Genomic DNA, 26,469 nt, shown 5'->3' with positions numbered 1-26,469 from the left:
TGTGCTCTAATGTTGATCCCTCGTGAATTAATACATACGTTTATATTTTTATTTATGTTTTCATACACTTCTACATACCTACGTTGTAATATGTTGGGAATATGTTCTTTATAGTTGATTTCAGTCACATTGTAAGTTAAATGGTCAAAAATAGTTTGTCCTCTTACATACTTTTTATTACAGGTCAATCTTTTATAATAAAATGCTTTTAAAAACTTGCTTTAAAACTTAGTTTTTTAAGAGACGTAATCCTATGTTAAGTAAGAAATGTAACAGATCTTGAGTATTTCCCTTGCATAAATTTCTGATCTTACATATTCAAATATTTATCTTTTCACATATCTTTTTAAATCTTCAGCAACATCGGCCAGTATAGACAGAAGTGCCCCTCTAGAAATAGGTCTTCAGAGATCTACTCAAGGTATGTCTTGTTTCATGTTTATACTGAACTCTCAAACACCTGTCCCCAAACTGTACATTTATTTCTTTTTTTCTTACAGTCAAACGAGCTGCAGATGAAGTTTTGGCAGAAGCAAAAAAACCACGAATTGAGGTAATGGAACTTTATTTTTAAAGTGATTCTTTTTTTTTAAATGGAGATTGAAATTGTGTAGTAGTAAGAATTCTTTGCTCATTGTAGTCCTAAGAGCTTTTTTCCTTGAAAAGTGGTTATATTTGCAATTGATTAATAAGTAGCTTGAGCTCTTATATTCTGTAAGATCTCTCACATACCGGCTGCATGATGGACAAATTATTTTCTTTGCTTTTATATCCTTGTTGATGGAAGTGTTGGACTAGATGAGTAGTCAGAGCCTTTTCTATAAAGGGCCAGACAAGCCCGCCTTCAGGCTTATGGGGCCTTGTCTTCCTCCATCTCCTCCCCTCTGCACTGTAGGTGGAGCGGTGCATGAATGACGAGGCGAGGCTGTACTCCAAAAAAACTTCATAAAACGGGCAGATGGGGCAGATTTGGCCTTTGTGTTGTGGTTCACTTTCCCTTGGAAAAGGTGGTGTGGGAGTTTGCTCCCCTCTGAAGAGCTGTGAACAGTTAACTTTTTCCTATGTTAACTTATCAGGTTAGATGATTTGGTAGTATTTTATAGCCAGCAAGTGGAATATTACTGTTGGTAAACAAGGACAGTTTATGTTGAATAGAACCCTGTAAGAAATGCAGCTAATGTTGAAAAGATAATTTATTAACTAGGTCAGTTGTCTTAAAACTTTACAAAGTTTTAAAATGTTAGGAATTTAAATTGTATAATTACAGTACTGTTTATTTAAGTTTGTAACAAGCCTCAGATCAGTTACATATAAACATTCTGAAAATGGAAGATAATGCATTAGAGGCTTGCTTAAAATCTGAGAAATGACTACATCGGCTATAAATAAATGACCAGTATAGGAATAACACTTGTAATCACTGGTAGGGTTAACATTACTAGAAACTGTAAGTCTTTTCATTTGACACTTGTGTAACAGTCCAATAGTTGTACCTTTTGCCTGCTTCATGAACAGCAAGGCATCCACAGTTAGAAAAGGATAAGGAAAGTAACTCTTAGGGGTAAGGTTGGTTGGTAAATACATACAGTAGAATCACTGACAAAATTTGATGCCAAGATTATGTAATTTTGCTTCAGTGTACTCTGAGACTTGTTTTTTCAGATAATGATAGAGATAATTAGCTCATTGTTGTTATTCTGCGCCAGGTGATACTCTATGTACTTTATGTACTTTATTAACTCCTGTAATCCTCACCATCACCTCCTGAAGTCGGCAGTACCACATATGTCACCTGTGAGCTCACCGGCTCAGAGAGCAGTGACTTGCTGGGGAGCACATAACCGGGATTAGAGCCCAGGCAGTCTGGCTCCTGGCTGCTCCCCTCTGCAGGGTACAGATTTTGTGGCAGCAAAACTGAAATTTTCCACAACTCTGTGTGTGTAAAAGGAGGTTGTACCACATTGTGTACAAAATAAGCGAATTTAAAGGCTTCATTTATTGGGGAAAAACTGAAATTCATGGTTTAATTATTTGAAAGAGTTGAATATCTCAGAATTGCAGATTTGCTAGGATTCTGATAACTTTAAAAATTAACAAGAAATAGCGTAATAAAATTCTTTCCAGAGTATTTGTAGAGTTAAAATGAATTACATAAATAGCCATATTACACACCGAGAGTTTTCAGTTCAAATATCTGTTGAGGGCCTGCTAGGCACTTTGCCAGCAGAGAGAAACCTTGGGATCTGGTTGAAACCTAGGCTGCAGTTGTCTTTAAAATCAGTCTCTTAAGGAACTTGAGTAATATGTGTTAAACTTTTATTTTCGATGTAATTTAACACATTTGTTGAGGTCTTAATCTTTGCATTCACCCCGGCAAGATGGCAGTTTTAAGTTTAACATGGTTAGGACACAGTTAGAGCACGACGTTTCTCTGGGTTTGTAGAATCTACTGATGGATTTTATACAATTTCATATTCGTTAGCCATAGACACTGACTCTGGTTCTCAGTTTTCTCATTTGTTGAATGTAGGCATTGAACTAGATCAGAGTTAGTAAGTTTTGTTTTATAAGTAACTACTTTTCAGACTTAACTTTTACCTGAGATTCTAATACCTAAATAAGGTAGAAGCTGAGTTGCAAAGGTTGATGTCAGGTATGAAATGGCTCATGGGCACTTTGTAGGAAGCGCCTGGCGTTCTGAAGAAGATCCTTTGAAAAACATTCAGCTTTCACTTCTGGTGTTCTGTGCTAAAAGGTTCAGGACCTGGGGCAATATACGAAAACCATCTGGATCCAAGATGAAAGTTTTGACTGTGGTGAAGGCCCCTCATCAGTTCAGTTCAGTCGCTCAGTTGTGTCTCACTCTTGGCGACCCCATGGACTGCAGCACGCCAGGCCTCCCTGTCCTTTACCATCTCCCAGAGCTTGCTCAAACTCATGTCCGTTGAGTCGGTGATGCCATCCAACCATCTCATCCACTATCATCCCCTTCTCCTCCTGCCTTCAGTCTTTCCCAGCATCAGGGTCTTTTCCAATGAGTCAGTTCTTCACATCAGGTGGCCAAAGTATTGAGGTTTCAGCTTCAGCATCAGTCCTTCCATTGAACATTTAGGACTAATAAAATGTTACTTTTCTGAGGAGAAGGAATTTTTTGTTGTATATTGTCTTTCTGAGTAAGGGTAGCTATGCTATATTATAAAAAAGCCTTAATCATAGGAAAAACTTACTAAAGTTTATTTGTAAGCTTTCAGTTCTAATCTTACGTGCTCCAGCATACATTTGTTACTGTTTTTATGTAAAGTTCAGTTCAGTTGCTTAAGTCGTGTCTGACTGCGACCCCCTGGATTGCAGCACGCCAGGCCTCCCTGTCCATCACCAACTCCCGGAGTTTACTCAAACTCATGTCCATCGAGTTGGTGATGCCATCCAACCATCTCATCTTCTGTCGTCCACTTCTCCTCCTGCCTTCATTCTTTCCACATATCAAGGTCTTATCCAATGAGTCAGTTCTTTATGTAACTAAAAGTATTATAAAATTGACCCAAGGCCAGTGATGCCTGGGACTTTATAGGTGGGACCTTTGGCAAAAGTTACGTGCAGTGTTTATGGTTTTTTTGTTGTTTTAAAAGTTAAGTAATATTTTAAAATATTTACTGACTGTTTTCAGGATGAAGAGTGTGTACGCCTTGATAAAGAGAGATTGGCTGCTCGTTTGGAGGGTCACAAAGAAGGGATTGTACAGACTGAACAGATCAGGTAAGAATTTCTTTGATAGAAAATAGGCAAGTTAGGCAGTATATATAAGCGTATGTGGAAACAGGGGTATTAACATGCTGTTTGCATATATGACATTCTTCAGTGTGTGTCTCCCTGCCCTCAGTTCGAAAGAAGATGCTCAAGCATTTTTTATGATGGAGGATTGGAAGCCATTGTGCTGCTTAGGCTTTCTGGAAGTTTCTTGATTTGTTACCATATTGATCTTTTAAAAAATTATTCCATAATCCAAGCCACTCATTTGTCATGAAATCTCTTACTGGTTTATAGCAGTGATCAGCAGACTTTTCTGGTAAAGTACCATATGTTAAATATTTACATTTAATGAAATTATTAACATGCTTAATTCTAGGTCAGTAATTCGCTGCTGTTTTCTGTTTGTCTCTCTGTTCTTTTTAAAATTTTGTTCCCTAAAGCGGAAATTAACTTGATTTTGGATTAAATGAACGTGTGCTGTGATTCTGTTCTGTCTGTTGGCTGAGTCGTGTGTGCTGCTGCTCTCTGAGTGGCTGCTGGGGGTCGCTGTGTGTGGTGTGCGGCATCACAGTCTGCCTGCAGGGTCTGCCACCTTGTGTGCAGGGCAGGAACCTCGGCACGAGGCGCTTCCTTCCTGTTCTCTCTTGGCGTTTGTGCTGCTGTTGTCATACGTTTTACTCATACACATGTTCCAAACACCACAGTGCATTGTTCTTACTCTTGTTTGAACATCTAGGGAAAATTGTGTGTACTATTTCCATGCCTCCTCTTCCCTGTTGTAGACTTGTGTGCCCGTTTTTTTCCTTTTTGGCCTGACTGACTGACTTTTTTTTTTTTTTTTAATTTAACATTCTTTTAACATTTCTTTCTGTTTAGGACTGCTGGTGTTTCTTTCAACATTTTTATTTTGGAAAAAATCCCCCCCCTTTTTAAAAAAATTTTCATTGGATATGGAATTCCAGACTACCTCTTTTTAAAGTGTGATATACCACTGTCTCCTTGATTGCATTGTTTCTGGTTAAAAATCTGCTGTTACCCCTTTTTCTTTTTTTGGTGGCAGCTTGTGGCTTGTGGGATCTTTGTTCCCTGATCAGAGATTGAACCTGGGGTCCTTGGCAGTGAAAGCATGGAGTCCTGACCACTGAACCACCAGGGAATTCTCTTTTGTGTCTTTTAATGTGGCTTTTTTCCTTTGACTACTTAAAAAGTTTTCTGTATTGCAGGTTTGGAACTATTTAATTATCACGTAACTTGGGAGAGTGTTCTTCATGTTTCTTGTGCTTGAGTTTTTGAGGGGATTTTTGGGTGCATAATTTTCAGTGAATTTAGAAAAGCTTTTATACCGCTTCCTCAATTTTTTTTTCCCCCTTTTTCCCCTCTTTCTGACCTAATTACTCGTACTCATAATTGTTCAACAGCTCACTTATGTTCTTTTCTTTTTTTGGATTGATTCTTTTTTCTGTTCATTTTGGATAGTTTCTAAAGTTCTGTATGTAGTTCTCTCATTTTTTCTTATGTAATTATATTCGTATTATATTGGTAGTCTTGAACATTGTATTTTTTACCTTTACAAGTTAAATATACAGCCCATGTCTCTCAGTTGAATGTGTGGAATAGTTGTATTATTTTGGTGCCTTTGCCAGTCCTGCAGTTTTTTTCAGTGTAGATTTCTCCTCGTTCTGGCTCACATTTTCCTGCTCCTTTATATGCCTGTACTGTTTGGATACCAGACATTGTGCATCTTACGTTGTTGAGTGCTGGATGTTTTTGTGTTTTTCTAAATTTTCTTTTTTGTTTTGTTTTGGGACATAGTTACTCCTTTGAAACAGTTTGTTCCTTTTGAGTCTTGATTTTTTAATTTAAAGAATTGTTGTTTGAACAGTGTTTAGTTAGGGTTTAAGAACTGGTGTTTGAACAGTGTGTAGTTACTGCCCACTGTTGTTGAGACAGGACCATTTTGACCATTATGCCATCTAACGCCCCATAAATATGAGGTTTTCAGTCTGGCTGGTGGGATTAGGTTCTGCTCTTCCTCCTGTGTGGGTGCTGGACTCAGTTCCCTCTAGGTGGTTCTGTTCCTCACTTTAGTTTCCAACTACTTATGGGCTAATCAGTAATCTGCCAGAGTACTCGAGGGGTCCTCTGCAGCTCTCTCTTCTCAGGCACTCTGGCCTGTGAGTTCGTGTACTCTTTGATGTTGCTGGAATCCCAGCTCTATTTTCCCAAATCAGAATATATGGTAAGTTTTGCCTGAGTTCTTCTCCCTGTGCTGTGTTGGGAACTTTCAAGGGTGTAAATTGCAACCTCCATAGGGCTTACTTACTCAGTTTTCATGTGTGAGAGATCACTGTCTTTCATTACTTGATAGAAGATATTGAGTAAACTGTTGTTTCATATATTTTGACTGTTTCAAGGTAGGAGGATTAACCAGTCCCTGTTACTTCATCTTGGCTGGAAGTAAAACTCCAGAGCTTGTCCAGTGCACGTTTTGATTATAGTTTAGAAAAGTGTTTCAATTTGGCTCAAGGTATGCTGGTATGCTTTCGATTTTAAGGGAGTTGCATAGTAGTATATAAAATGAATCAAATGCTGATACATATTGAGCATCTGCTATAAAGTACTTTCATACCTAATGGAAATAAAATAGCATACTACATAATACTACCATGTTTAAACCTGCAGGAATTCCTGTCTTTTCCCCACATGTTGTTTAAACGTATTTCAAGATTGTCATCTTGTGATTAGAGTAATAATTTTATCAACTGCTGTTAAGGTATCCAAACTCTTTTTCTTGTTTTTATGTTGTGAGAAATGACACTAAGCTTACCATTTTAATGAAATCTATACTTTCATTGTTAAGTCTGTTTTTTTTTTTTATTACTTCTGAAAGCATAGCTTCTGTTTGCTATTTCAGTGCTTTTTGAAAATGAAGTAAAAGAAAGAAAATGAGAACTTCAAAGTATTGTTTTATGTTCCAGACTTTAAAAGGGGTATATGTTTATGTGGCACATAAATGTTTCTGTCAGCTGTAAAATTGATATGTTGTATATTATAACATAGATTTGAAACCTTGAAATAAATTTCAAGGAAAACCTAAACTTTTGATTCTTTACAGAATGAAATTCGCCCCCCCCCACCCGCCTTTCAAGGTGTTGTGTGCACGTACTTATGGGGGGGTGTGTGTGTGTTTGTGTGTATGTATGTATGTGTGTGTATTTGCATGCAGGATGGGGAGGGTTAGCAAACAAAAGTCTCATATAAAAGGCTTTTTTGTGGAGGGAGAGCAGAGAAAGGTTTATTACAGGGCCACACAAGGACAGGTGGCTTGTGCTCAGAAAACCCAAACTCTGATGGGTTTCAGCAAAGTATTTTTAAAGACAGTGAGGGAGCGGTGTCCCAGGGTATGTGATTGGCTTGTGCAGAATTCTCTGATTGGTTGATGGTGATCAATCTAAAAGGCTATATTAATGAATTATTTGGGTAGGGGAAGAGAATTTTAAAAATGTGAAAAATATTGTGCATCGTTCCTCCTAAAAATTACTAATTTGCTTATAGTGTAGTATTTTTATGTGGACTCTTAGATGATTATAAGTTATCAAGTGTGTCAGTTTTATGTATATGGAGGAAATCTTAATAATTGCCACTTAAAGTATTATTACAGGAAGTTATAAATGTAACAAAATATTTTATAGTATGCTCAGGAGATCCTTGCTGTGAATATTAAAAACGACGTTGCTTTCAGGTCTTTGTCCGAAGCTATGTCAGTGGAAAAAATTGCCGCAATCAAAGCCAAAATTATGGCTAAGAAAAGATCTACCATTAAGACTGACTTAGATGATGATATAACTGCCTTAAAACAGAGGAGTTTTGTGGACGCTGAAGTAGATGTGACCCGAGATATTGTCAGCAGAGAAAGAGTGTGGCGGACACGAACAACTATTTTACAGAGCACAGGAAAGGTAATTAAAATATTCCACTTCTTGTTTGTTAGTGTCTGTGTGTATTTCAACAACGGTTGATTTTAAAGTTGGTTAAAATTGCCTGCGAGGAGGAATTTTTTTGTATCTAAGAGAGCAGTAATCATTTAGCTTTCTAACTGACCTGTTTACCATTCCATGCTAGTGTATGATTGGTGGTTGGTCATCAGAGAAGCTGATGAAAAAGTCTGAGTCAAAGTGCGAGTCCCTTTCTTTCCACCTTGTTTATAAATCCATAGAGATTTACAGTTTTCTTATTGGTGAGATTTTTTGCTTAAACCCAATGAACAGGGAATATTGATGGTGAGCTCTCTAGTCATTAATACCAATATTAATTTTTTTCTTCACAAAGTAGAGAACTTAATGAAAATGGCCCAACAAACATTTATTTGTTTATTTGATACATTCTCTTCTGTTGGGTGGTTGTGGCAGTGTTTGCTGGTTCCTCATTAATGGAGTTGTTTTGTTTTTGGCTGCAGAATGGTGGGTTTTCTTCATTTCCTTTCCCCTTTTTTCCTGCTTCCTCCTCTCTCCTGTCTTCTCTCGTTTCCTATTCATGATTATAAATAACTGCATTAAAAAACATCCTTGTACGTACACCTTCACGCATTTATTACTACATAGCAGAGGGATTAATGCCTAGAAGCCAATGCTGGTTAAAGGAGACATGTACTTTAAATTTTGAAAGATAAGAAGTTCAAAGATACTGGATATTTAGTGTCTTAATATATCTCCAAAAAGGTTGAATCAGTTCTCTTTCACTTACCTATTTTCACCTCTCTTTTCCTCCCACACATCTGAATTTTCTCTTAAATGTTAATTCTTCACTGAGACACAGTTCACAGTGATGATTTGGTGAGAAGATTTTTTAGAAATTGTGAGATTACTGTTGAAAGTGAACTTCATCATTGGTCTAGGCAGACTCATTTTGTTTGCACATTGTTTTTGGATTCTGGCCCTAAGTTCACTGTGCCATTTTAGTAGAATAGCTACTACAAGGAATATATGAAGGGAAGAGTTTTTTCTCTTGTACTTTGACTTGTTTTGTAGAGCAGTTGATGTCAAGATTAAGAATCATTCTCTAGAGCTTAGAATTATGAAGAAATCTGAAAACATGAGTAAACCTTAAGTTTGTATTTAAGTGATCTATTGATGAAAGATAGTGAAAGTCGCTCAGTCGTGTCCAGCTCTTTGCGACCCCGTGGACTGTATAGTCTGTGGAATTCTCCAGGCCAGAATACTAGAGTGGGTAGCTTTTTCCCTTCTCCAGCGGATCTTCCCGACCCAGGAATCAAACCCATGGTCTCCTGCACTGCAGGCGGATTCTTGAGCAACTGAGCTATGAGGGAGCTGTCATAGATAGATCTGTTGGTACTCATTTTTAATGCCTAGGGTGGCTAATAGTTAAGTATCACTACTTATATTGTTCTACCAGTGTTCATTGTAATTTTTGAAATGAATAACTTCTTTGAGCTCTAGGTGGCAGGATTGTACCACCATTTCAAAACTAAGTGTTACAGTAGAATTTAGCATTGTTGGCACCAGTGTGTAATTTAAAAATAAGTTAGCATTAGAAGAACTGTTTTGTAGCTAGGTTTGCTTCTGTGAGTATTAACATTTTTAAAAATCAAAATGACGATTTTGACTGGTAGTCCCTCTGTATACTGTTTTCATCTGACAAACTCTTAAAAAAAAAAAAAAAATTTTTTTTTTAGGTGCTTATTGCCCTGAATGGCTCTATGATTTTAAACAGATCTTCATTATTACCACATAGCAGGGTTTTCTTATTGGCTGAGTTTCTTGAGCAAAAGCTATTTTTTCAAAATTCCATTTCAAGCACCTTACAAAAAAGCAGTCTAATTTTATGATACTGTTTAAGATATACTTTTAAATTTACACACATTAATATATAGTCATTGTTGAAAAATTGATAAAAGAGATCACTAAAAGGAAGGTATAATAATTTGTAATTTTATCACATAAAAATAGCAACATTTTAATTAATTTTTTTCTAGAGTTTGAGTCTCTCATGAAATGCTTTATTTTTAAAATAGTGAAATTTGCTTTTCATGTTTTCAGCTATTTTCTTAACAGGATTAAGACTTTATTTGCATTTGTCACTGTGTTGACATTTGCACTTCTGGTGCAAAAGCAGTGGTTAGTTAGCTGTTGGTTTCTTGGTGTGAATTAAAGCATTGGCACCAATCTTTGCTAGTGGCCATTTTGTTCTTCACCACTAATGATGGCCTTGATGAAATTAAAAAATTCAGTAATTTTATTAAATCTTAACCTTTAAGTATATTCTTACCAGTATTTTCTGTGATGAAATCAGAACATACAAAGCACTTCTGCATACCAAAATATGATGATTGTCTCCATGAAAAGCGCATGTGCATTTGGCATTTTTTGGAAAATGAGGGAGGAAAGGCTGTGGGTTCAAGAAATAAAATTGACAGTATTTTTTTGTCAATTAAAAGAAAGTTAGAATTTGGGAGGTTCCTTTTTGCTACTGAGACCATAGCAGTTTCCTAAATTTAACATAGTGTCACACTTGCTTGTCATTAACATTTTGTGCATTTTGGAAAATAGTTTTTCATAAAAACAAGTTATTTTTACTTGGAATACCTTTTCCCCTCATTTTTGAAGGAATTAATATTTTAAAAATAGCTCAAATCTCTAATTTGATAATATAATAATATTATAACCTATATAAACAAAATCTCTTTGGGGTGTGCCATGATTTTTAAGAGTAAGTGGTTGTGAGATGTGTGTTTGTTGTCCTAAAGAATTAAGGAACTAGTAAGTGCTGTTACTCTGGCAGTGGTTAACGTTATGTTTCAGGCTGTCTCTCCTCTCCTATCCATGTTTATTTGTGTGACATTTATGTGACATCCTCCAGCAGGCACATGGGGGCACTGACTTGGGATGCCTTGGTCCTGGCCTTCACAAAGGTTATATTCTTCAACAGGAGACAGAATGTTGCTTAAAATGATGAGTGATTAACAGGCAGAATTAGAAGAGCCCCAAGGGAACTGAGGGAGAGTCTCAGGTGAAAGAAGAGTATTTCATGAAGGAGTGGTCCGATTTGTCAGCTTTGTTCAATGTTGCTAAGGTTGTTCATGTAAAAGTTGTTATGTTTTTAAAAATCTTTCCAACTTACACAGCTTTGAAAAGTGCATGTTGACTCCTAACAGTATCTCGAACTTTCAACATCTATAAAGTGTAGTAGTCTGAAATTAGCACTGGAGTTTATCAAGAAGAAACTTTAATAGTTGATTTCTTTCAGAAGAATTAATTTCTTCTACAACTAAGAACCTCCCTTGACAGCAAATCTGCTATAGTTTTGTTTTTAAATGTTACCTTGTTTTCTGCTTACATTTTTTGAATAAATGGAGAATATCAATGAATTTATAGACAGTTATGTACTTTAAGTAAAATGAAAATAAGTGAATAACATTGGGTTTATAATAACTGGTCTTTGGATGAATTTCCTAGTAGTAGTTGATTTTTACTTTCGTGTGTATAGTAATCATGCCTCATTATGATGTAGTAAGGGAAGAATTAATAGAGAAAACTGAATCTGAAATTGTTTATTGAGTACTTAATTCTAAGTGGATTCAATAATCGAAATCCATTTCTGTTTCAGAATTTTTCCAAGAATATTTTTGCAATTCTTCAGTCAGTAAAGGCCAGAGAAGAAGGGCGTGCACCCGAACAGCGACCGGCCCCAAATGCAGCGCCTGTTGTAAGAACATTTTGTTGCTTCTGTAGTAGTTTTATTAAAAGTGATTATTCAGTGTTGTCATATTGAAAACATCTTTAAGTATTTATTTGCTTATTTATTTTAGAATTGAGACATACAAAATTATATTTTTTCAGGTATACAGCACAGTGATTTGACATTTATATGTATTGCAAATTGATCAGAACCAGAAGTCTAGTAACCATCTGTTACCATACAGAGTTATTGCAATATTATTATTTATTGACTGTATTCCCCATGCTGTATATTGCATCCTTGTGACTTAATTATTTTATAATTGGAAGTTTGTACCTCTTAATCCCTTTTATTTGTTTTGTTCCAACTCCTCCCAACCCCTGTAATGACCTCACGTTTGTTCTACATCTTTCTGTGAGTGTGTTTCTGTTTCGTTTGGTTTGTTGATTTGTTTTCTTTTTTTAGATTCCACATATAAATGAAATCTATGAAGCCAGTTTCATAAGATTCAGCAAAGGAAAAATAACATGCAAATAAAACCTTTTTCATTTTATAATTTCTAAAAGTATGTCAAAATTTGGTAGAGTACTAATACAGTCTTTGCAAGAGTAAGTAGGTTTATTTGTTCATGAAATTCTTGGTGTTTAACCTTTTCAAGGTAGTGAATTTTTGCTGGTATTTAGATAAACACTTCAGGTGACTTGCTGGCCAGGTTTTTTTTTTTTTAATTGGAGGATAACTGCTTTACAGTGTTGTGGTTTTTGCCATGTATCGGCATGAGTCAACCACAGGTGCACATTTTTAAGTGCCTCTTACTTGTCAGGCAGTGTGCCGACAGAGATACAAGACATATAAGAGTGAAAAGCTTCCTTTGCACTTACAGTCTAGTGGGACATACAGATAAATAAAAAAGGCAGGGATAGGTGCTGTTATGGCAAAACAGAGTGTTTATAATTATGAATTGGTGGACTTGTTGAATAGCAATTGGTAGGAAACTTACATCAACTCCTAAAATAGTTCAACTGTTAACTTTGTGACTGAATATTCTCTGTATTCTCATAATCATTAAACTACTTGAAAATTTTAATGTTTGGCATTTGACTGTGGAAGTATATACCTAGTGACAGTCTTGAATGAATATGTTTTATTTGGAGTAATAATTGCGGTAGCATCCTATTGTAACAAAATGAAGAATATTTCAGTCTTTACAAATACCATGAATTTCCCAAGCAATTTTGGGAATATTCTTTAAATATACTTTTTTAGTTTATCACAGGCTTTTATAGAAAGTATTTGCGAGTTAATTAGATGTTAGATTGGCAAGTTTTTCTGAGTGTTTTAAAAAAACAGCTTTGTTAACTTCAGTTTGCACTGTACATTGATAAATGGGTTTATTGTCATTATTTTATTTATTTAATATAAGGATTAATAATTTGGGGAATAATTCAGTTAATAGACTCCAACATGCCAGTTGAATATAAGGTTTGAATTAAAAGTTTATTTTTTGGGTTAAAGAAAAATAATTTATGATTGGAGTGAGTTTATTTTTAAAGAAATTGAATCATAATGAAATTATTAAGTGCACCCATTTTATTTCTGCAGTTTCTGAGAATTTTGTTTTTGCCTCGGTGCACGTTTACTTGGTGTTCTTTACCTCCTCCCTAGTTGAGATGGTTTTCTAGCAGTGAACAGTATCTTGAAAATCAGCTTAAGATGATTCCCCAGTTTTGTCTACTCCTTGTTTTGGTATTATTGGCCAAAGTATTAAGAGGAAAGCTTAGGAAACATTAGCTTTATTGTGGTTTTTATTATAAGTATTAAGTAACAGTTTAGACAATATTGACGTATAACTTACGATGTTTTTCTTCAGGATCCCACATTGCGTACCAAACAGCCTATCCCGGCTGCTTACAACAGATATGACCAGGAAAGATTCAAAGGAAAAGAAGGTGAGTTACTTGATCTTTCTCTTCCCCTTGCTGTGGTTGTGCTGGACCTGAGAGGCAGTGCGACCTCCTGTGTGGGAGCAGGAGTTGGCTAACTTCTGCAGGCCAAGTCTGTGCCACCACTTGTTTTTCTGAATTATGTTTTGTTGGAAAACAGCCGCGCTCATTCATTTTTGTATTGCCCGTGTCTCCTCTAGCACTGTGACAGCAGTGTTGAATTGTGACAGAGATCATGTGGCCTACAAAGCCTAAAAGTACTGTGTGGCATTTTACAGAAAAGTTTTGATGTTCCTTTAACAGTAGTCTGTCTCAGTTTCCTTCTGTGTGTCATTACGATACTAATAGTATTAATAGTAATCCCTTTGGGTTATTGTGGGGATTAAACTAGTTAATAAAGTCCCCAGAATAGTGACTGGTGTATATAATAAGCTACCTATAAATAATTGCTATTGTTAGCCTTAATTCTATTTCTCAGAAGTTTATTTTAGGGTAGAAACTCTACGTATCAAATCATATTTCCCCAGTTATAAATGTGTGCGTTGAGGACTTGGGCACATAGACTGGAGTAGCCACATGAGGACTGGCTTTGTAATGGCTCCATGGCTCATTTAGCAGTGAGCCGTTTCCACATCAGCGAGGTGCTTACTGAGGGTGGGACTAATGTCAGTGTAACTTTTCTTGGGCTCTTCATTTATCTCATTCATGAAAAAATGAGACAGAAGCAACTGTAAAAGGATAGCATTTATGATTTCTTTCTTGCATAATCTGAAATCCCCATAAGTTTATTAAAGAGCTTGTTGCCTTGTTGCAGTGAATTTTGTGTGCTTGTTTCATTGGCTGGGTAAAGGTAGGTACTGAATGGCATAGAAAGACGGTTGCTGCTGCTGCTGCTAAGTCACTTCAGTTGTGTCCGACTCTGTGCACCCCCATAGAGGGCAGCCCACCAGACTTCCCTGTCCTTGGGATTCTCCAGGCAAGCACACTGGAGTGGGTTGCCATTTCCTTCTCCAATGCATGAAAGTGAAAAGTGAAGTGAAGTCGCTCAGTCATGTCCGACTCTAGCGACCCCATGGACTGCAGCCCACCAGGCTCCTCCGTCCATGGGATTCTCCAGGCAAAAGTACTGGAGTGGGGTGCCATTGCCTTCTCCGAGAAAGACGGTAGTTTGTCCTTTTATCCAGTTTTTCTCTTGGAATGATTTTTGTCAAGTAGGGGTTGTCAGCTTACAGCCCATAGACCAAATCTGAACCTCCTGGGGTAGAATCAGGCTATACTCATTTGAATACTTATGTTGTTCATCCTGCCTTTGCACTCCAACTGCAGAATTCAGGAGTTGTGACAGAGACTGTATGGTTTGCAGTGTGTAAAATATTTACCTCTCTGACCTGTTACAGAAAGGTATACTGAGACTCTGTCCTGGCGTGCCTGTCGATATTTAGTGTTGCTTTTCTACAAACTACATAGCATGTACTGGTGATTGTTACTTTGGAACACAGATTTTTATGTTAAAGAGTTCATATTAGGACTAAATAACTTGGGGATTATAAAATATTTTATTCAGTTTCACTGTTTGTATTTCCAGCCAGCTATATGACTTGAACACAGTTGTAGAAACAGTCCTAACCAGCTTCTGTACTTTGGGCCCATTGGTGTGTGTTGTTTGCATCTTTAAGCCTGGTATTCCTTTGAAAGTTTTCATCTTCACAAGTATGTAAGTTAACTGTATGTCTAGTAGATTCAAGGCTTTGTTATTCTATTGAGCTATCAGATACAATGTAGATTATTACTTTAAATTTGCTGTTTATCATAAAATATATAAAATCTAATGGAAACCTCACTTTCTTTATAGAAACGGAAGGTTTCAAAATTGACACTATGGGCACCTACCATGGGATGACTCTCAAGTCTGTGACGGTAAGTCACTCTGACTGCAGAGGTTCTTTTGTTCCAGTCATTTTATGTGAGTAGCAGATGTTGAAGGAAATCTCTAGTAGTTTCTATTTCAGGCATTTATCTTTAATGGCCAGTTGTGCTGACAGAGCTGAGGGGTATTATTTGATTCATGGGTGTCTTTTTTTTTTTTTTTAAAGCTGAGTATGTTTAAATGAAAGTTGTTTTGATTAACTTGCAAGTAGATTGGATGCTACCTGGTTGGAGATTTTAAAGTTAGTGATGAGATACACGGTTACATTTGGGAGAGTTCTTTGCCATAATATCTCATGTCCTTAAAATGTAATGTTTTACGTTCTGAAAAGACAGATTGTAGTAGTTCATGTCATGCTACAAATTGCATACTTGACACAACCGAATACTTAATGTCTGTGATTGTAAGCCTTTGGCTCACTTTTAGCAAATTTGTCTTTTTTATTTTTTAACCTCCTAAAGATTATTATTTCTAGATGATCTGACCAAGCCCTATTTTTTTTAGAAAAAATGTTTCAGTTGTACAGCGTTATAATTTAACATCTGTGTACGCTACTGAGCAATCACCACAAGTCTGCCATACAGCTGACCCCCTCACCCATGTCTCTTACCTCCCAACTACCTATATTTCTGGTCACCACTTATGGTTAATGCAGTAATCTTTGTATCAGTGAGTTTTTCTTGAGTGTTGCCATTTGTTGTGGGTTTTTTTTTTTTTTTTTTGGTTTCTGCATATGAATGAAATCACATGGTATTTGTCTTTATCTCTGTTTTGCTAATACACTTATTTTTAAATTGTCATCAGATTTGATTTTATATTATTAAAACTGTATGAGGACTCCTTATTCATTCAGCAAGTGCTTATTGAGTACTTGTGTCAGACATTGTTCTGGTTGCTAGGGTTGTTGCTGTGACTAAACCAGATAGGACTCTTTAGACAGAGGAGTCAGCGAGGCCTCTCTGAGAAGGTGACAGCTGAGGAGAGGCTTGGTGAAGAGCGTTGTGTGAAAGACATGCGGGCGTCGGGACTAAGGCCCCACACGCCACAGAGTCCGGGCGAGGTCACTGGAGTAGAGTGGGTGAGGGGAATGTGATAAAAGACTAGGTAAACCATTTTATGAGAGCTGCTTAGTTCTTCCTGACTTCAAAAGGTAACTCACAGCTGTAAGATTTAACTTAAATTCTTAAAGATTTATTTATTGATGTTTATTTGGGGGTGGAACTTGCCTATTGGCCATTCCTCAAGTGAACTATAGAACTGATGCTGTTATGTAGCCATCAAAGTAAGGTTTTTGTGGTTATTTTTGTCACTGTTGGTTTTACTTTTGTCTCATCTGAAATGCTGTGAAATAGATTTCATAATTGAACTTCTATATGAGCAGTAAAATGTGTGATAGTTTTTAATAGATGCTTTCTACAGAACCGTTTTTTTAAAATCCAAGGACAGCTTCTTAATTAAACAGGGTGAGAATGATGAGGCTGTGCTTCCTTATCAGAGTCTTTGTTCCTAAATATACTTGTAAGAGGCAAATTTAAACAGTTCTATGGTGTGTGATTTTACAGAACCAATCACAGAAACACATTGTGTAGGAATACAGCAGAAAGACTAAACATGGTTAAATTGCTAGTACTTTTAATGTTTTAATGCCCGGTTTGAATCTCTGTCCTGCTCATGACCTGAGTCATTTTAGCGTTGTTAGAGAATAATACACTGAGAACTTTGAATCTGAAAGCTTTGAAATTTTAATTGAACCTCTGATTCATCCTTTCAATGTAATTTTTTTTCTCTCTTTTTTTAAAAAAAATTATTACCTGTTTGTGAGCTTGTGAGTTTTACCAGCTTTCTGCCTTATTCTCCAATTAAGAAAGTTTCTCTTGTGAGATCCACGCAAACATACAAAGCTATTAAGAGTATGTTAAAGGCTTTGTTGTACAGATATGACTTCCTTACTAATTTATGTGCAGTTTATTTTTGCTACCCTTGTTCTTCAGGGTTTTGAAATGCCTCGTTGATATACATAGTTATTAAGGTTAGTTTCAGTCTACATTAGGATTGATCTGCATATCTTTTAAGTTGACACTAGAGTTCTCTTAGATTTTAGACTAAACTAGTAAGTTGACTTATGCAGACTAGAAAATTTTTGTACAAATGAGTTCTCTACATGTATTATACAGAAGGAATATGTGGGGTTTTTTTTTTTCTGCATCTTTTTTGGCTGCCCTGTGGTGCTTGAAGGATCTTAATTCCCTGACTAGGGATTGAACTCATGCCCCCAGAAGTAGAAGCACGGAGCCCTAATCACTGGACCACTGGGGAATTTCCAAGGATATGTGTTTTGATAATACTTCATAAGAATCATAATTGAAATCTATAGAAATAAAGGCCCAGGCAGTGTATTTTGTAATGTTTCATGAAGATGATGATTTATTGAAGTTTATTATAGAAACAGAAGCCCAGGCATCTTTAAAGTCACAAGTTTGTGTAGTTGGGCCTCTGGTTAGATTTTGAATTGTGCCAAGAAATGCAGGGTCACAGGACCTTTATGTTGAAGAATAGCTGGGGGCTTTCCTGGTTGGGAGACTTCCCTCCACATTTGTCACTTGGGTTCTCTAATATTTAAGAAATACTGGATTAAACATATTTTGTGGTACAGGAATGTTGTCATTTTAAAATTATAAATATCTTAACTGAAAGACAGAGTGTGAACTCTTTCCTGGGCTTGTTTACCCTCCAGGTTGGCCCCTTTCTCCCTCCTGTTGAGAATGCTGCAGAGAACCAGAGTTGCATGGCATCAATTTAATTGACGTGATCTTAGGAGTCGTGGTTTGGGAGTAGGAACAGTTCGCTATGGAGGGCATCAGAGTATATTTTCATGTATTTCTTTAATGAAAGGGGCCTTTTTAGACTAAAAAAATGCCATTAGAACGTGCTTTTCATTGTATAGTAAATAAGGGCTGGTGATGAAGACCTTTTTTTGTTGGGTGGTAGCAAACCTGTGGTTCCAATGGAGAGGGAATAAGAAGATGTGGAAATCCTTCATCACAAACCACTTTATTTTAACCTCCCAGTCTAGCTTGTTTATGTGAAAGGGCCACATATTCTAGCCCCTGTTCTTACTGAATATCATTGACTCCTTTTGCTGTTTTTATTTTTGAGGAAACCTTTTGCAGTCTGAAATCATACAGATCAAAAGCTTTCATTTCAGGTTGTTATTTGAAGCCACTCCAACACTCATCATAGTTCTTATGATCTCTTTTTTTGGGAAACCATTTTCCTGATAGTAAACTGGGGTGGGTTTCCCATATCTGTGCGAGAGGTTTAATAATAGCATCATCAATTTTCACTTTTCAGAAGGATCCAGAACCTCAGTTTTCACAAAGTTACACTGTCAGTTAGCTTGCTCCTCTGGGATTGAATTGTCACGGGAGTGCTAGTACCAGGACTGCTGTGAGGTGGGTTCGGAGCCCAGGCCAGTGGGAGATGGGGATAGCTGATCAAGACTTGTCAAGTGGGACTCGCCTCCCTCTACTCTCCCTTCAGCAGATGTTTGCTGGGTGCCTGTTGTGTGCTAGGCTCGGTGCTGGCACATCACTGGTGAGCACAACCATACATGCATGTGGACTATTTTTAAATGGACTGTTGGAGAGGCACATGGCTCTCGTGCAGTTATGATTGTGCCAGGTGTGTGCAAACCCATTGTGCCATAAAACCTAAAATTGGAGGATTTCTGTGAGAGTCAGAACACTTCACTGAGGAGGTAGCTCTTGAAGTAAGGTCCAGAGTTTGAGTAGGAGCTGACATAAAGATTGCAGAAGAACACATTTTTACAGCGAGGGATCAGAAGGCAGGAAGGAGCAATGCCCGGGGGGAAGGATGTGTCACTTTGAAAGACTGGAAAGAAGATGGGTTACTGTGTGGGTTTGAAGGGTGCCTCTGGGAAAGGAACTTTCCAGAGCTAGGTGCAGCTTGCCTGTCTGTGCTTGCCAGGGCCTCTTGGTGCATTTCTGGGGTCCTTCACTGTGGCCCCACATGAATTTTATTTTTATTCATCAACACTTAAAAGATCAGAGTCTGTCACATAAACAGTTTGCATTTCCAGCCCCTTGAGAAGCCTCTGGGCCCACAGTCCACCGTGACAGCCCCATGTCCACCTGAGCAGTTCACTTTCTCTACCTCCTGTGTGTTCTCTGGGTTGCTCCAAGCTTCACTACTTTGGTCTTTTATGCCACCTTCTTCACTTCTGTACACCACTTAGGTTCTATTGGCCTTTGAGTTTGAAATCCCTGCTCTAAATAAAGGCAGTACTGGCTTGCGAAAGAGAAGTCAGTCAGTTGGAAACACAAATTTAAAGCTTTGAAGTCAGTCCTGGCTTTGATTCTCAGCTCTTCCATTCATTCCACCACTAAGTTGAGAAGGTTATGTAACCTTTTTGCCAGAGGTTTTGTTTTTATAATAAGGATAGTAGAATTTACATCATAGTATTATTAATGAGTGAGTAAAGTGCCTAGCACAGAAAGGACTCAATAGATAAATGATGGCTACTTTTATTATGAATTTATAATTTTATGTATAATCTCAGTTTGTTGTATGGGTAAATGTAGGCAACTCTACTTTCAGTGATGAACTTAATATTACATGTTTAATGATACAATTTTCATTCAAAGCTATGAAGACTAGTTTATTTAAATTTATGAGAACCCTTTTCTTCTCCAGTAACTAGAATGTTTTTTACTGTAGCCGTGTGTTTTTATGAGCTCTTTATTCTTTGAGATAAAATCACTACAAAGATGTTATCATATTGAGTGTGTGACAGCTTAGCTAGTTAGGCTTTTCCATTTACCTGCTAGGGCTCATATATAGAAAGAGGCTTAATTTACTTAGATTTAAACTATTTATTTTGATCCAAAAAGTATATAAAGTGTTGAGATTTTAATATATGGTCACATAATTGTAAGTAAGAATATTAACTTTTATAATTTTCTGCATTCTGTATTTAGATTGGCATGTTTTTGCTTGAGAACATTACACTTGAAATAATTTTCAGAACTTGTTGACTCGATGTTTTGGGGGACGGGAGGGGCACTCTCTCCTTTGTCAGCCTGAGCAACATAAAGGTGTACCCCTAAACAAAACAGAGCATTGTATGTTTTCTGTCAGTCACTCGTTATATGACTTAAGCTTTTGAAAGTCAATTGTATATCTTTGATTTACCTGTTACATGAAGTAAATACTTAACTTTTAACATATTAATATTTTGTGCATAGTTTATTTTTTTATTATATCTGCATTTTCATAGACTTTTCTAAGATTTCACCACTAAGTTGAATGTTTTCTTTGTACTCTTAGCTTCACTTGTATCCCTCTTATAGTAGTTTTCCCCAAGTGATTTTTCCATACTGGTTTTTAAAAATTCTTTTATAATGTGCTTATTGTAGATTTGGGGCATACTGTTAATATAAGGGAGACTGAGGAGAGCACCTTGTTTTGATTTCTTTGCCTCTTTGTTGCAACAGATTAGGTATTGATTTTTTCATCTGAAAAATGGGATTATGATAACCTCCTTTGAGGTCTTCAGGGTTTTAAATGTGCACAGATGTACCTAGTTTAGCATTGTTCTTTCAGTGCTGTTTGGAGCACTGAATTAATTGTAGTTATTGCAGGAATATTTATATTATAGGTATTTTATAAACTTTCTACACTGAATAATGCAGTGCCCCCAACTCCCTTTTTTTTAAAATTTATTTTATTTTATTTTTTAACTTTACAATATTGTATTGGTTTTGCTATACATCAACATGAATCCACCACGGGTGTACACGTGTTCCCCATCCTGAGCTCTCCTCCCTCCTCCCTCCCTGTACCATCCTCTGGGTCGTCCCAGTGCACCAGCCCCAAGCATCCAGTATCGTGCATCGAACCTGGTATACCAACTCCCTTTTTTAAATTAAGTTGGGCAGTATGTAGAGTGAACACTTCTTTGGGTGGGTATTCATCTCCTGACACTGATACCTTCTTATAGGTATTAAAATCTCATTTTACCTTAATATTTTGTTAATAGAATCAGCATTTTGATGCTGATATACTTAGAAAAAACAAATAATAGTACAGATCATGTTAAAAAGTATCAGGGAATTTTAATGCTTATAAAGTAAAAGGTATTTTCATGATATTGCTGTTTTATACTGTTGCTTTCAGTTTATGTATCTTGTTAAGATTATTGAAAATCCATTACACAGAGGATAGTACTTTTGGTGTAAGCCGAGATGGTTAAATGCCATTAATGTAACTTTTCATTTCATTAAAGAGTAGTTATCAGTTTATCCACAGTATCTTAAAAACATTGTCTATAACATACCTTTTAAATCTTTTCTACCAGTGACCAGATAGTTAATGCTGTGGTCACACAGGTCCTGAGACCTATTTTGAAAGAAGTATAGACAGAGATTGAGAAGCTCTATACAGTCAGCAAAAACGAGACCAGGAGCTGACTGTGGCTCAGACCATGAACTCCTTATTGCCAAATTCAGACTTAATTGAAGAAAGTAGGGAAAACCACTAGACCATTCAGGTATGACCTAAATCAAATCCCTTATGATTATACAGTGGAAGTGAGAAATAGATTTAAGGCCCTAGATCTGATAGACAGAGTGCCTGATGAACTATGGAATGAGGTTCGTGACATTGTACAGGAGACAGGGATCAAGACCATCCCCATGGAAAAGAAACGCAAAAAAGCAAAATGGATGTCTGGGGAGGCCTTACAAATAGCTGTGAAAAGAAGAGAAGCGAAAAGCAAGGGAGAAAAGGAAAGATATAAGCATCTGAATGCAGAGTTCCAAAGAATCGCAAGAAGAGATAAGAAAGCCTTCTTCAGCGATCAATGCAAAGAAATTGAGGAAAACAAGAGAATGGTAAAGACTAGAGATCTCTTCAAAAAAATTAGAGATACCAAGGGAACATTTCATGCAAAGATGGGCTCGATAAAGGACAGAAATGGTATGGACCTAACAAGCAGAAGATATTAAGAAGAGATGGCAAGAATACACAGAAGAACTGTACAAAAAAGATCTTCATAACCCAGATAATCACGATGGTGTGATCACTGACCTAGAGCCAGACATCCTGGAATGTTAAGTCAAGTGGGCCTTAGAAAGCATCACTACGAACAAAGCTAGTGGAGGTGATAGAATTCCAGTTGAGCTATTCCAAATCCTGAAAGATAATGCTGTGAAAGTGCTGAACTCAATATGCCAGCAAATTTGAAAAACTCAGCAGTGGCCACAGGACTGGAAAAGGTCAATTTTCATCCCAATCCCAAAGAAAGGCAATGCCAAAGAATGCTCAAACTACCGCACAGTTGCACTCATCTCACACGCTAGTAAAGTAATGCTCAAGATTCTCCAAGCCAGGCTTTAGCAATATGTGAACCGTGAACTTCCTGATGTTCAAGCTGGTTTTAGAAAAGGCAGAGGAACCAGAGATCAAATTGCCAACATTCGCTGGATCATGGAAAAAGCAAGAGAGTTCCAGAAAAACATCTATTTCTGCTTTATTGACTATGCCAAAGCCTTTGACTGTGTGGATCACAATAAACTGGAAAATTCTGAAAGAGATGGGAATACCAGACCACCTGATCTGCCTCTTGAGAAATCTGTATGCAGATCAGGAAGCAACAGTTGGAACTGGACATGGAACAACAGACTGCTTCCAAGTAGGAAAAGGAGTACATCAAGGCTGTATATTATCACCCTGCTTATTTAACTTATATGCAGAGTACATCATGAGAAACGCTGGACTGGAAGAAACACAAGCTGGAATCAAGATTGCCGGGAGAAATATCAATAACCTCAGATACGCAGATGACATCACCCTTATGGCAGAAAGTGAAGAGGAACTCAAAAGCCTCTTGATGAAAGTGAAAGAGGAGAGTGAAAAAGTGGGCTTAAAGCTCAGCATTTAGAAAACTAAGATCATGGTATCCGGTCCCATCACTTCATGGGAAATAGATGGGGAAACAGTGGAAACAGTGTCAGACTTTATTTTTCTGGGCTCCAAAATCACTGCAGATGGTGACTGCAGCCATGAAATTAAGACGCTTACTCCTTGGAAGGAAAGTTATGACCAACCTAGGTAACATATTGAAAAGCAGAGACATTACTTTGCCAACAAAGGTCCATCTAGTCAAGGCTTTGGTTTTTCCAGTGGTCATGTATGGATGTGAGAGTTGAACTGTGAAGAAAGCTGAGCGCCGAAGAATTGATGCTTTTGAACTGTGGTGTTGGAGAAGACTCTTGAGAGTCCCTTGGACTGCAAGGAGATCCAACCAGTCCATTCTGAAGGAGATCAGCCCTGGGATTTCTTTGAAGGGAATGATGCTGAAGCTGATACTCTAGTACTTTGGCCACCTCATGTGAAGAGTTGACTCATTGGAAAAGACTCTGATGCTGGGAGGGATTGGGGGCAGGAGGAGAAGGGGATGACAGAGGATGAGATGGCTGGATGGCATCACTGACTCGATGGACGTGAGTCTGAGTGAACTCCGGGAGTTGGTGATAGACAGGGAGGCCTGGCGTGCTGTGATTCATGGGGTCGCAAAGAGTCGGAGATGACTGAGCGACTGAACTGAACTGAGAATTTAAATTATGCCACTCTTTGACTTTTCAGAAGAATTTTAACTTCAATTATGCAAAAAAATTTTAGTTTTCCTTATAAATCTCCACAGCTGCAAATTCAGTTTCTAATATGATTAGACTATTATAATTTACCCTAAAAGGCAATACAGAATGGTTCGTTGTATCCTTAGCAATTGTTGGCTTTTAACAGAGAGAGCTACATTTTAATAACTAGTCATTCTGATGGTAAATTTGTGGATACATTATAATTCATCAATGACTTTAGTGTATGTTATCACATCTGCCCCCTTCCCCAAATTACTTTAACAGGAAAAGTAAATGTTAAAAGTTTAACTATTTAAATACATTGATTTAGGGAACATTTTTTCTTTATCTGGATTGACTGTAATAGATATAATTGATTTAATACCTTGTAATAAATTGATAGATAACAGTTTTGGGGAGATCTATGACATGCATTTGGGAGCTTCCCTGGTGGCTCAGATGGTAAAGAGTCTGCCTGCAGTGTGGGAGACCCAGGTTTGATCCCTGGGTTGGGAAGATCCTTTGGAGAAGGAAATGGCTACCCACTCCAGTATTCTTGCCTAGAGAATTCCATGTACAGTGTAGCCTGATGGGCCACATTCCATAGGGTCATAATTACTTGGACACGATTGAGCGACTTTATGGCACACATTTGACTTATTTCTAAACTTCCTGAGTCCTCAGTAGTTTTGAAAAGTTCATATAATTTTTTTAGAAGCACTCATCATCAGCACAAAGGTCATAGGATAGTAGATTTTACAAAAATGTGCTTCCCCATGTAACTTCCCCATGTAACACATGGTAGTGTTACACTTACAATTTACATTGGAACCCTCTTTGTAGATTACTGAAGACAAGTCCCTGGTCATACAATCTGGTTGTGAGTACCTGAAGAATTTTCACCACTGTCTTTGTAGTAACAGATCAAAGCATAAATAACTGCTGGGGATGAGCCACAGTGCAGAAGGTTATTCTCCCTGGCAGAGTTCAGGCGTGTGGATCCCAGGTTGCCTTATAAGGTGGCCTTTCCTTAGCAGTTTGCCGTGGCCCAGAGCAAGGCTGAGAAACTGGGTAATGTTAATGTTTCATTGTCAGGCTTGTGAAACAGTAACATTTCAAATGCTGAGTTATCAGTTTCCAGTGAGGAAGGTAATGGCCAAGGACAGCAGGCTCTCAGTTCCTCTCTCCCTCAGAGAAACTTCTTGGAAATCAGAAATAGTATTTGTGTTTCCCAGTAAAATCAGACCAAGTGCAAAGGCCAGGAGACCTTTGGTAGTGACTGAATCCCTCCCCACCGACCCCCCCCACCCAAACCTCCTTTTTTCTTAATTATGAAAAATTTCAGGTGTACATATAATTAGGGAAAGTAGTATATGATTTTTTAATCTGTCCATCACACAGATTCTATGATTGTTTTTTAATCACTTTTACTTCAACTGTTCACCTCTCCCCCTTCTCCTGGACTTCTGCTGCTAAGTCGCTTCAGTTGTGTCCGACTCTGAGCAACCCCATGGACTGCAGCCCACCAGCGCCTCCGTCCATGGGATTTTCCAGGCAAGAGTACTGGAGTGGGGTGCCATTGCCTTCTCCAAAACCCAGACAGACATTTTGTTCCTATGTACTTTGCACTTCTTAGAAAAAATGGTCTTTTTTAACCTCGCATTATTACATACAACAAAATAAATAGTAATGGTTGGTATTCTCTAATATCCAGTTCATTTTCCAGCTTATTTGATTTTCCTGAAAAATCTTTTTGTAGTTTGTTTATTGGAAGTAGGATCCAAAGAACCACTGGTAGTTACAGGAGTTGCATTTAATTGATAGGAATCCTACATTTCTTTCATTCAGGGTTAGAAATTCATGATTTTTTTTTTTGGTGCCGTGGGCCCATTTAGTAGACTAATGAATCTTTTGAGTCCTCTCTCTCTCATGTTTTTAATGCATAAAATACATAAGATAACACAGAAAGCCAATTGTATTAAAATAAGTTATCAAAATTAAAAAAAATACAAATTATGCACATGGTACTTTGTGCTGCTTTTACTAATGCATTATATAACAAGATGTAGGGACAAAACTAATAAATGCCAGAATTTTAAAGTACTACTATATACAGTGTTTGAATATATCTGTAACAGTTGTGATATGAAAATATTCAATTCTGTTGGTGACAAAGCCACAACCATTGTTAATAGTACTGTGATTTGTTGCCTACATCATGAGAGAAGGCAGTGTCAATTTCTCTTAGATATTGGTGAAAATTAAATTGTGGATTTTTTTCCCATCCAGATTAGGGACTCTGAATTCTATCCACAACGCCCTATTCTAGAGTAAACATATTAAGAAAGAGCCTGGCTGCAGGTCTGCCTCACTGGCTCATTTCTGGTTTTTCTACAGGCTAATCTCAACCTTCCTGGCCTTTGTCTTTTTAGTTCTGTTTGCCTGGCTCATTTTTCCTGTTGCTCTTCATAAGACTGCCTCCTCAGAATTCAGATCT

The 26,469-nt window shown here is 37.3% G+C and overlaps 1 protein-coding gene across 2 annotated transcripts in view; it reads left to right on the top strand.

The window, feature by feature from the left end:
• CDC73 (cell division cycle 73) overlaps positions 1-26,469 on the top strand; it is an 89,155-nt gene that overhangs the window by 8,010 nt on the left and 54,676 nt on the right. For both annotated transcript variants that reach the window (XM_055581830.1, XM_055581829.1), the window contains exons 4-10: positions 359-421; positions 501-553; positions 3,668-3,756; positions 7,493-7,709; positions 11,374-11,472; positions 13,316-13,394; positions 15,241-15,305. In XM_055581830.1, coding sequence (XP_055437805.1) covers positions 359-421; positions 501-553; positions 3,668-3,756; positions 7,493-7,709; positions 11,374-11,472; positions 13,316-13,394; positions 15,241-15,305 — 665 coding nt within the window. The remainder of the gene's footprint in view (positions 1-358; positions 422-500; positions 554-3,667; positions 3,757-7,492; positions 7,710-11,373; positions 11,473-13,315; positions 13,395-15,240; positions 15,306-26,469) is intronic.

Source organism: Bubalus kerabau, chromosome 5 (assembly GCF_029407905.1).
Source record: "Bubalus kerabau isolate K-KA32 ecotype Philippines breed swamp buffalo chromosome 5, PCC_UOA_SB_1v2, whole genome shotgun sequence".
Classification (NCBI taxonomy): domain Eukaryota; kingdom Metazoa; phylum Chordata; class Mammalia; order Artiodactyla; family Bovidae; genus Bubalus; species Bubalus kerabau.
This window is presented reverse-complemented; position numbering and strand designations above follow the sequence as displayed.